General features: G+C 41.3%; 1 protein-coding gene across 2 annotated transcripts in view; it reads left to right on the top strand.

The window, feature by feature from the left end:
* GAS6 (growth arrest specific 6) overlaps positions 1-12,422 on the top strand; it is a 59,380-nt gene that overhangs the window by 32,441 nt on the left and 14,517 nt on the right. For both annotated transcript variants that reach the window (XM_084844551.1, XM_084844552.1), the window contains exons 6-10: positions 260-382; positions 3,554-3,679; positions 5,784-5,905; positions 7,244-7,362; positions 10,635-10,824. In XM_084844551.1, coding sequence (XP_084700677.1) covers positions 260-382; positions 3,554-3,679; positions 5,784-5,905; positions 7,244-7,362; positions 10,635-10,824 — 680 coding nt within the window. The remainder of the gene's footprint in view (positions 1-259; positions 383-3,553; positions 3,680-5,783; positions 5,906-7,243; positions 7,363-10,634; positions 10,825-12,422) is intronic.

Here is a 12,422-nt window from a genome sequence, read left to right on the forward strand (position 1 = left end):
CACTTAATGCTTTTTTCTACCTTTTCCCTGCTATGCAATTAATGTAGTATGAGATGTGGCTTATGCAAACACAAAAAAAATGCTACCAGCCTACTAAGAATGAAAGCAGACTTAATTTGCATGAAAGTTTTAAATTCATGATATTAAAAATTTGAATAGTAAATGAGCAATCGGAGACACAGAGAAAGATTGCCTTGAGTTACTTTCTTCCTGACCTGATGTGATTTTGAAAACTCAGATAATCTTTATCTATTTCCAGATATTAATGAATGTGCTGATCAGAATGGTGGCTGTAAACAGATATGTTACAACAAGCTAGGCAGCTATAGCTGTTCTTGTTATAACGGCTATGCTCTTATGATTGACAATAAAACTTGCGAAGGTAAGATATGAGGCAGCTCCAACTAATACTAACTCATGTTTTGACATTACACGAAAAGCCATGTGGTGATTCCCTTCCTCCTTTTCTGGTTGGTTTGTTTGTTTGTTTGTTTGTTTACAGCATTTGCATACCACTCCACATCTATAACAGATTCTGGAGTGGTGAACATAAGAGATACAATAGTAAAAAGGTAAAAGATGAAAACACAATATTAGAATTATTAAAAACAGAATGCCAATAAAAACCGTAGCTAGTTGTTTAAGGAATGCTTCCTGGAACAGAACTGTTTTCAGGAGGCACAGGAAGCAACACAGTGTTGGTGCCTGCCTGTCTTCCAGGGGCAGGGAGTTCCAAAGAAAGGGAGCCAACACACTGAAGGATCTTCTCCAGGTTGACTGCAATCAGGCCATAGGTCCATATGGTACCACGAGGAGCAAACCCATAATTTGCCAGTTCAGACAAAATGGTAAACTGTGGCTTGTGTCAAACCAGGAAAAGGGGAGTAAAGTGCCAATTCCTTTCTGCATAGTCTCACTGCATACCACCAGAAGGGCTTTCCCAGAATCCTACTGCACAAACTCCATTGGAAAAGGATGAAAGCTACACGTCAGTGCAGTGAGACAACTTATTATTATACAGGGGTAGCCATGTTATTCTCTTGTAGCAAAAACAGAAAGAAGTGACAGCATCTTGAAAAACTTAACACATTTATTGTGCAAAAGCTGTTATAAGTGAACTTATTTGCATCTGATAAAGTGGGTTCTAATCTATGAAAGACTAATGAACAAGTGTATAATAAACAAGACTAACTGTATTAGTCTTGAAGATGCGATAGGACACTCTGTTCTCTTTATTAGCATGTTAACACTGAATGCTGAATTGAACTGTTGCTATAATGCTTCTTATTTTCTCACAACTGTGGTTTAAGATTTCAGTATGAAAAGCCAGGAACGCATGCCTAGGCATGTCTGTAGTCATACCACAGAACTATCCAGCATCATAGCAAAGTGGTGATTCACAAAGGATTTGTGTGTTGGATTGTGCCAAAGTGCCCCAGCCAACCAGCCCTTTCTTGACACTGGAGAGCAATGCCTGGCAAAGTAGAATATAGTTTTTTCTTATATTCTTATATAAACTTATTCTTGCTTATATTACAAGCATGACATAGAATTGTATTGGGAAATGTGTGAATCTTTTAAACATCCTGGGGGGATTGGATCAGTTTTAAGATTAATTATTCAACAAATGTTCTGGTGACAGTGGATAGATAACGATAAGATTGGGGGTTTCTGACCTGTTAATGGCTTTGGTGCTTTCAGCAAACTCTGTAACACTTCACTATGCTGAACAGAATAATAATGTTGTGTTCTTCACACCGAAAAAAACCTTTCCCTGTCTCCATTCGCATACAGTATAAATAGTCAAAAATGACAGTATTGCTGAATTAAAAGGAAATGAGAAAAAAGGAAGGTAAGGTAGAAATAAAGGAGAATCGGGGAATACTTCCCACCTGATATGCACCCCTAATTGCTGCTTGGAAATCTTGAGGGGTTCCAAAACACACATTTGAAAGGTTGTAAACATACATTGGAAAATCTACTTGGGGAGAAAGCAGCTTGTGAAGGAGACTGAAACTGAGAAGCAGAGAGGCAGGCGAAAAGTTAAGCATTCCCTCTCCTGCTACTTCTCCACTCTAAATTCTCCATCCCAAAGCAACATTTTTGGAGGGAAGGGGGAAGAATGGTCACATTTCAATTACATAAATTGGTCTATAACGGCCTTGCCCACCCTGGCACCCTCCAGATGTGTTGGACTACAACTCCCATCATCCTCAGTCATGTCCCTGCAGGTTGGGGTGTTGGGAGTTGTAGTCTAGCACTTATGGAGGTTGGGCAAGGCTGGTGTATAACATTCACTAGGTTGCTCAGATTCGAAATGAGCAAACCCTCTTTTACAAAACTGGAATTCTCTTAATATGAACTATTCTCCAAAATTTGGATCTTGTTTCTGGTGCTAGTCTCCAGTTTGGTGATTCTGTTTTGTGTCTTATAAATTCATCCAGACAGGACATTCTGCTTCTTAATTGTTATGGTCTGCAGGCCAAAGATTGAAGATTTAATTTCTGCACTCTCTCTAGCCACTTAATAGCACAGACATTTGCTTAGAGCTGGGGGACCTCTCCCTGCTAGGTTTTCTTGAAGTTAGGTGAGGTTGATTAGGATTTTGAGAGCTTTCTGATTGTCCCTGCACTCAGATGGAGGATTTTCTAGGGTTGGATATTAATGTGTTGCGTTTGTATCCTGCCGTTCCTGTAAAGAGCTCTCATTTTGTTCTTACAACACTGTGACGTAAATTTAGGCTGAGAGGTAGTGACTGCTCCAAAGTCACCTAGTAAGCTGTATGGCTGAGCAGGAGTTGCTACTCAGGTGTCTCTAGTCTTGTCCAGTAGTATATCCGCTATATCATATTTTCACACTATTCCAAATTTTCAGTTTTAGAGAGTTGTAGTTTAGGGGGGACTCCATTTGTTCAGGGCTGTAGTTCCTGGATCTGTTCTGTTTTTGAAAGCACATTTTTCCTAATTCAGTTATAATAGTTTCTGAGAAAGTTGCTGTGCATAACTAGCAGCCCAAGAGTGGATGGGACCACGCAGTACACATTGCACTAGGTGCCTCATGTTCCGATCAGTATGCAGAAACAAATTTTGATAGACACCTGCATTTACATGTATCATTCCAGCAAGGGAACCACATGCAGAAGCATCCTTCAAAATGTGTTTATCTCGACTGCTGGATCAAAGAGGCTTTGAAAAATACGTTATTTCTTTCTGCAGCAAAGTAGTTGGTCATTTCCTATTTAGGTGATCCTTTTTGTCCCAGAAAGCCTAACTTTATTTTACACGACTATCTCATTTTTCCTGTGAGTTTTTTTCCTGTGTTTCCACTTTTAATACTTTTGCAGCATTTACTAAAAAGTGTTATGTGACTTACAGAATATCAGGCTCTAGTTTCTGGGAGGGCTGAAGTAATTTTCTTCTTCCATTATTTAGCTGTAACCATGGAATGGGAATTGACTGTGGACTGAGATATGACTTGGGAAAGACAGGCACTGAAACCATGTTGACATTCTGATTACTGTTATTGATTGCTGTTGGGTTTTGCTCCTTTTCAGATATAGATGAATGCACAGGATCAGCAGGGATCTGTGGAGAAGCTCAGTGTAAAAATTTGATAAGCTCTTACATGTGTGTTTGTGATGATGGCTACAATTACAATGATGTAAGAAAGGTTTGCCAAGGTTAGTAGATGGGACTAATCCCATGAAGATTATTCTAATGCTTGAAATATACCATTGTTGCCTTGAAGGGGGTTCCACCCACCCACCTCTGTTAGTTATTTAAGCCTCTAGGGAACTACAAGTTTTTGAATAGCCTTCAGTATAATCAGGATTCTCAGCCACATTGTGACCGAATTATTATTTTATGTCATTTATGAGCATAAGAAATACGAGAACCCTGGGAATGTGGAAAAGTGAAGAAAATATGGGACTTTGTTTTTCTAGGAATTAATAAAACAACAGGACAAAGCATATAAAAACATCAGAATCAGCATTATTGGGAATATTTCAAGGTAATTGAGAATTTATTACATAAAACACTTCTAAGATTTCTAACAACTGCAGCTAGGTTGTTGATAGCTGGCAAATAGAAATATCTAAAAGGAATCTCGCTTAAAGAATGGTACAACAGAGTATAGCAGATTGTGTTATTAGAAAATTGACAAATAATATTAAATTAGTGAAGGACAAAGAAAAAAACAGTTTTACGGAAGAATGGTACTGTTTTATTGTTTATACAAATGCAGAGAAACAATGGAGTGTTCCCTCTCACTACAAAACTCTTTGGTTATCATAGAACACAAAAAGGTACTATACATGATTAAAATAACAAATAAGAAGGTATACGTATTAACAAATTCTAATGCATGTTCTCAAACTTAAAAAAAATAGCAGCGAAAGTTTAGTTTAGGTTATACATTTGTTCTTAAGAATAAAATATCTACATCTTATCATTCTTAATAGCATGGATAACTTGTAAATTATTGTAGAATTTATTATGCATTTGTTGAACAAAATTGTACAGACAGATAAAGTACATGTATTATAATAGAAATGAAATAAAGAATAGTTAAAATCTAAAAAATAATAATAATACTAGAACCCGGGGTCATCCCATGAAGCTGATTAGTGGGAGATTCAGGGCAGATAAAAGGAAGTACTTTGTCCACATAGTGCGTACTTAAAACTATGGAATTCGCTACCACAAGATGTAGTGATGGCTACCAATTTGGATGGCTTTAAAAGGGGATTGGACAAATCCATGGAACAGAAGGTCATCAGTGGCTACTAGTCTTGATGCTAGTTTGGTTTGGGGTGTCATCATGGTAGACAATTATTGTTTAATTTGTTCTTATTGTATTTCTACTTGTGGGGGTGTTTGTGGGATTTTCTGCTTCAGATCTCAAAATGACTTGACCGGCCTTAGGTACTATGCGCCCTGGGTACCAGGGGGCGGAGGGGACCTCATGCAGCAAAACTGTTCAACTTCGATAATGCTGCTGTTGATATATATTTCTAAGTAGGATCCATGACAGTCAGTTCATACAGCCTAATTAGCCCAACGAGTCTGTGGTTTGAGTGAATGTGGTTATGCTTGTGATTAATTGGGTTATATGATTGTTTTAGAATAACTTTGCCTGGCAACTTAATCTACATTTGTTTCATCACCATAGTGTTTCTGGTAATAATTGACAGTTCTTTTCTGAGATGTAATGGCATGGGCATACATACATGTGGGAAGCTTGATTAAGGCTCCTATACCCACATCCTGGGGCTGAGCCCCACTGAAATCAGTGGGATTTATTTCTGAGTAGACATGTGTAGGATTGCGCTGTTAGTGTTGTTAAAGTCCACCTGTGTGTGCTGTAATTGCTTTGTTATTCCTGTGACTGACATTTAGTAACAAAGGCTCCAACTTTATGCTCATCTGGGAGTAGCCCCGATGAGTAGACACCATAGGATGAGCGGCACTGGCTGTGCTCTTCATGTACTTAAACCCTGAGGATTGAAGTACCTTCCTGCATACTGAACTAAGGTTCTCTACAGCTACCTCCCCCAATCCGGCACCCTTCAGATGTATTGGACTACAATTCCCATCATGCCAGCCAGGAGGCGATGGGAATTGTAGTCCAGTGTATCTGAAGGGCGCAAGATTTGGGTAAAGTAGCTGTAAAGGAAATTAAATAGGTTTGATGTTACTTATGAACTACATTTAAAAACAATAACATTCAAGACAGATATAGGAATCTATGTCTCTTTTTTGCCCTTCGGTGCTGGTGTATAGATGTGGATGAATGTGAACAGAACTTCTGTGAGCAAACGTGTGTCAATACACCAGGAAGTTACAGCTGCCATTGCAATGGAAGAGGTGGAGTTAAGCTCTCCAGTGACATGAACGCCTGTGAGGTAGTATTCTTAATTCTTTATCCCGGTGGGCAGAACTAGAGGGAGGCAGTCTCAAAGCTTTGGAACAACTCAGTACAAAAAGGGGTAGTCCAACAGATTCACTACCCCAGGTCAGGGGGGAAATCTAGTAAAATACTCTCATAATTATAAAAACAACAACATGTGCCTGCAATGGTCATGAAGGTGCTTACTTAGGTCTTCTCAGGATCCCATAAACCAAACATCTGTTGCCCACTTTCCTGCCAAAGGAATACTGAGTAGGAAGCTGCCCTATATCAGTTCAGACTATATTGTCTATTCTGACTGGCAACAGCTTTCCAGGGTCTTAGACACTGGTCTTTCACATCACCTGCTACATGATCGGGTTTTTTTATCAGGGATTGAACCTGGCTGTTTCTTCAAAGGAAACATGTGTTGCGTGACTGCGTTACATATGCTTGTTCTTGCTTAGCTGCGCCTACGCACCATTAACATTTGTAAACCGGCCAGAGAGCTTTCTATGGGGCGGTATAGAAATATAATAAATAATAATACACGGATATTTCTATGCCTAGCCGAAGCAGGCAGATGACTGCTAGTCATGCAGTCTCCACGTGTTTGTGTGGCATTATGAACGTAGAGAAGGTTGTCTAGTCTCCAGCCAAGCTGTAAGCCTGAGGTTGTGGTACCGCTGAATTATCAGTGTTTGAAGATAAAATAAATTGATTTGGAAAGTTCAACCAGTACAAAATGTGGCTGCTCAAATGCTAGTAGGTGCTACGTGGTTGGGTCATGTGATACCTATATTATACCAATTGCACAGGTTGCCATTGCATTCCTCAGCCCAATTTAAGGTGCTGATATTGGCCTTTAGAGCTCTAAATGGTTTGGCTTCAGTTAACATGAAGAACCACCTTGACCCACACCAATCAGTCTGCACTCTGAGATCAGTATCGGAGGCCTTATTCATATGACCAGCTGTAGGAGCAATTAGGCTGCCAGGCTTGAGGGATAGGGCCTTCTCAGTAGTGGCTTCCTGCCTGAGGAACTCTCTTCCAATTGATGTCTACCAGGCCCCATTATTACAGGCCTTCAAGCAGGCTCTAATAACCCACTTGAACCTTGGCATATAATTGAATTAGGACTCTACTAAGTGGTTGCATATATGGTGCGATCTGGTTTTAATTGTTAATTTTGCTGTTACTGTATATTACAATTTTAAGTTTTGTTGTACGCTGGCTTGGAGAAGGTAAATAAATAAATAAATGGCGATTGTTTTTTCTTTTTGTCATCTTTCACCTGTATCTAAACAGTGTTTTGAAAAGGGGTGTGTGTGTGTTTGGCTTTTCCCCTCTATAGGATATTTTGCCTTGTGTATCTTTTGCTGCTGGAAAAAGTGTTAAATCCCTTTACCTTGGAAGAATGTTTAGTGGAACACCTGTTATCAGGCTACGTTTTAAAAGAAAACAGCCTACACGGTGAGAATCCATTTTTCATTAAAAGGGAATCGCTCCTTTTCTGAATGCATGACAAAAGTGGGAGGAAATAACTTGAGACTGATTATCTTTCCATAGTAATAGTGTCTTACCGCCATTGTAGACGGAATTCTAGAAGAGCATCTGTAGCTGGAGACAGGCATAACTAGAAACGGGGGGGGGGTGTTTTGCTGAGGGGCAAGCTCCTGTACTGGCTTGTGTCCCTGCCTCTGGAGTAAAGTGTGATCTGAAAAGTAGGGCAATGGGGAAGAAACAGGCAGTCTGCTTCTATTTAGATTTGGGGCATTTCCCAGTAAGTGCCTGGCATGATTATCTAATTCGGAGGTTATTTGGTGCTTTAATATATTTTCCTCAGCTTTTTATACACTTTAAAATTAGGTTGGGTCAGGAGAGAAGATGACTTCCTAACTTGACCCAAGGGCCACCCAATCAGTGCCCAGTCTGAGAAATGGTGGGGCAGGGAATTGCTTTGTCATTGAGACAAGGGCTGCAAATGTAGGGTCTCCAGAAACAGAAAAAAAAAAAAAAATAGAATCCGTCTGAGCCCAATCCTGGACAGAACAGTATATTCACTGAACAGCAGGTTCACCACTGAATTTATCTGAATTTTTCTATCTCCATTCTAAGTTACCTGTTGCAGCTAAACACTGTCAGTGCAGTATAAGGGAACAAGTCATGTAATTTGCAGCATCAGAAATAAAATAATTTTCTTAAAGATGCCACAGGATTCTCTTGTCATTTGGTCAATTGAGGTTTTGCAATCACGGTTTGTGCAACCAGGCATACTTACTAGGGAGCAAATCCTAGAATTTAGTAGAGGTTACTTGTGAGTAAACATACTTTGGATTGTGCTGTTACTTGACATAACTGGGGTTCTTACCTTACAAACATAGTCAACCGTCCTTTTATGTCCTTGGCCAGTCCCAGTCTGTGTTTGAACAGTAACCCTTTGTAGTTTGAAAGAGATTTCATAGCGCATTGCATACCGTTTGTGTATATGGCAGGACCCAGTTATGGTAAATTCTTTCACGTAGAAAGAAAACAGAAGACCTCTTCACAAGTTATCTGCATGTACGAATGTATTTGTGGAGAAGGGGGGAGCACTAGCGCGCCACTGGCCCTGTCCACTGGCCCTGTCCATGGCTGTCTACATGCTGAGCTCAGTTTCTGTAAAAGGGAAGCCTGCACGTGTACACCTCTGAACATGCCTAGGCTTCTCTGTGATGGGGAATGTTGTGCAGACAAATATCCCAGCTGCTCGGAAACCGACGTACGTTCAGCTGTATGCGTGCAGCCTTCCCTTTTGCAGGTGTTGCCCTCCGCACGTGGACATCCAGAACGTGAGGCCAGTGGCATGCACGATGCTGGTAGCAGAGCCAGCGGCTCCATCCTGCTCCCCCTATTTTCTGTATCGAACACTGTACGCATGAAGCATTTGCGAGGAGGCCTAAAGTGCTTAACCAATCTTCGAACATCTGACAGTACAAGTGAGGACCTGCAAACATTTGTGGTGGGCAGAGGGAGCAGGACAGGAGGGAAACTCCTTCCACCACCAGTCTCTCTCTTTTTCTTTCTCTTTGTTAGTCTTTATGATGCTGCAAGACTCTTTGTTGTCTTTGCTGCAACAGACTTACACAGCTACCCCTCTTTATCTTTATGCACAGACTACACATGCACACTAGCCTCAGGGGCCAGTAAATGGGGGAAGGTGTGGACGGTTGATCGAAACCCCCCACTGTCAGGGTGGACACTGAGCCCATAGAATCCCAGAGTAGTTCTAATTCTGAGGAAGAGGAGCTGCTCCTGGGAGAGGAGCGCGCTCATCCTTCCCAGGGCCAACAGCTGGCAGAGATTCCTCCCACCGGCATTCCTAGCAGAGATAGCAGTCCCGGGAGTGAGAGAGCACGGGAAGCAGACTTGCTGGACGCGTGACGCCGACGCCGGAAGCGGCACCAATTGGAGGACGCGGAAAGGAGGCGTAGTGCCCGGTTAGCACGCAAACAACGGTTGCGCCCAGAGGATCCAAGGGAAAAGGGGAGGGACTCTCTCTAGCCCATAAGTTCAAGGTCTGCCAGTGATTCTCCTTCAAACAGGGACCAACTGTTCCAACTTAGGGCATAGGTAGGGATGTCAGAGAATTCCGCCACGGATCTCGGGGAGGCTGAATGCCAGCGCATTCGGCCCCCCGAAATCGGTGGCGGAACGGCCTGCCCCCCCGCCCCCCCCCGGGACGGGACTTACCTTGGGCGGATCTTCTTGGCGGCGGCGGCTCCGGCGGCAGTTCGGCGGTGGCGGCTGTGGCGGCCGGTCTTCCGACTGGCTGCCACCGCCACCATTTCCAGTTAAAAAAACAAAAAAACATGATAGGCTACGTAAAGATTTACGTAGCCTATCACGGCTAGATTTTTAAAAAACACCATGATAGGCTACGTAAATGTTTACGTAGCCTATCACGGCTGGTTTAAAAGAAGAAGAAAAACCCGCACGTACGCAAATGGCGCCCATGGGCACCACCATTTGCATACGCGCATTGTTTTTTTTTAAATCAACCATGATAGGCTACGTAAACATTTACATAGCCTATCACGGCTGACTGCAGGGACGCAAATGGCAGCGGCTATGGCTGCTGCCGTTTGCGTCCCTGCTAGCCAACGGCTGGATGTCCGGCCGCTGGCGGAGCCGGCTGGCGGCTCCGCAGAATCCCTGCGGAGCGGAACCAGCCGGCCGGCCAGGATTTGGGGGGGAGGGACAGAGCGCCTCCCCCGCACCACGAATGTCACCCTTCGAAAAGGTAAGTGACTTTCTTACATCCTTAGGCATAAGTACTCTGCTGCTCATATCTAGTTGCTAACGGTAGAGTTAAGTTGTAAAAGAGGAATAAAGCTTTGAAAAGAATCCCTTTGTCTGTGTCTGTGTCTGGACTTGGCTACTGGATTAGACTGAGAGAGGCCTCCAAGGAGCCCTTGACACCCACTATGTTTTGGCAAGCCTTTGGGAGTGTATGGTTCTTCGCCTTTATTAGAGACCTTCTAAATTTCTATGGGAACCACCCCAAAAGTATACAAGTTGATATATGTATTAATGAATGATACCTAGCATTGACAGTGTAATTATGTATTCTCTATATATTTGTCAGATAGTATTAATTCTCTAATTTGACACCCACTATATAGAAAGCACCGTGTTTTTTCCTCCTTCCTCAAACATTGCATAACTCTGCTTTTTTAACATCTTTTGGATGCCCACGTGGTCAGATTGGTGGCTGAATTCGACTTTAGAACCTTTGATCCTGAAGGTGTCCTTTTCTTTGCTGGAGGCCGTCGAGATGGTACATGGATAGTTTTGGCTTTGCGCGATGGACGGTTAGAACTGCAACTGAAGTACAATGGAATAGGCCGTGTGACCAGCAGTGGACCAGTGATCAACCATGGAATGTGGCAGACAGTGGGTATAGTACAGGCTGCCGTTCTCATACCTGTAATGCTTAAGTTAGATTGTCTCCATCCCTACCAAGTTTTAGATGGGCAGCGAAAGCCACCATTTTGCTGGATTTTAATAATGTTCTGGCTTGTTTTAAGTAATGTTTTGTTTTGGCTTTTGTGTTGTTGTGGTTTTATTTATTGTATTGTTTAAATTGTACATTGCTCCAGTGGTCCTCCTGGGGAAGAAAAGCGATATATAAACACTTTAAAGAAATAATAATAAATTAAGTCTCACACTTAGAACCCTTTGTAGTTCTCCAGAGATGCCTTCTGGCATTTAATATTTTGATGCATAATACCATTTATTTTTCTATAACTTTGTTTTAATCGCTAACCTCCAAAAGATACTTTGACAGTGCAATTCTGTACAAGTCTACTGAGAAGTCCTATTGAATCCCAATAGGACTTACACCCAGATATGTTGGTATGGGATTGCACCCTAAAATACTGAACTGCTTACAAACTATTTGTGTGTGCAAGAGATGGGGATGTTGAGAGAACCTTCTCATTTAATAGATAAAACACATCCTCGGTAGTGCTTTTGCTAATATTTCCAGTTACACCCAGTCATGTCTGGTTCAGTTCCTTAACTCTAACCCAAACAATTTTCTCCATTCTGTGGAGCATACTGTAGCATTTCAGAAAACCTGAGCATAACACTGGGTTTCATGCAGTGTTTTATATATATGATTAACATAAAACCTTAAGGAAACAATTATGGTTTAGTTTCATGGCAATTCCTAGAGAGTATGGCGTGCTGATGGATGTCTGAAATCATGGATTGGCTAAATGTATTTGTTTATAAATAGTTAAGATTTGCAATGGAAAATATCTAATGCAGCTAACATGCACAGGCTTGTCAGCTTCAGCAGTCAAACCAGAATTTCTGAGTTACATAATGGATTTCTTAACCATAAAACCTCACTGTGAAGCAGTGCCAACTTTAAAGAGCAGAACATTGCATTTATAAGAATTAATTCCAGATTTTCAGTCCATTGATTGGAAAAGTGTCTGAAGACCTTATGGTCATATAGAGTGTCTTTGGAATCCAGTGCTTATAATACCTTCCACTGAACAGAAGAAATGTGGACTATAAATGCAATTGTTTTGTAATTTGATGTAAATTGCAAGAGCTTTTCTGATAGACTGGGCAATAGCTTTAATCCTCATTAATCTTTTTTTTCCTGCCAGAAATTATTCTTTTATTTGCAGTGTTCTTGAAGGCTTGCAATTCATTTTCTTTCTTGTGGTTTTGTTTTTTAAAAAATAAGAACCGTGGCTTGGAAATGAATGATAAATGTTGAGCCCATTGAGCAGATCTGCTTATGGCTCTGCTATTCCTCCATGTCATTTTTTGTAAACATTTCAGAATCAGGTGTTCAGAGCAAACACAGAAAAGATAAAATACATTCATGTGTATATAATTATATACTGTTAGAATACATATTTGCTGTATTGATCCAACTAGAGATCATTGATTTGCATTCCTGTCAAAGCTTCTCCTGAAACTGCCATCCCTATATTTGTGGCTTTGTATTTTCTCCATCCTTCTTTCCTTTT

This window comes from Heloderma suspectum, chromosome 3, assembly GCF_057233095.1.
Source record: "Heloderma suspectum isolate Gila_16-S chromosome 3, 16-S_ref, whole genome shotgun sequence".
Lineage (NCBI taxonomy): Eukaryota > Metazoa > Chordata > Lepidosauria > Squamata > Helodermatidae > Heloderma > Heloderma suspectum.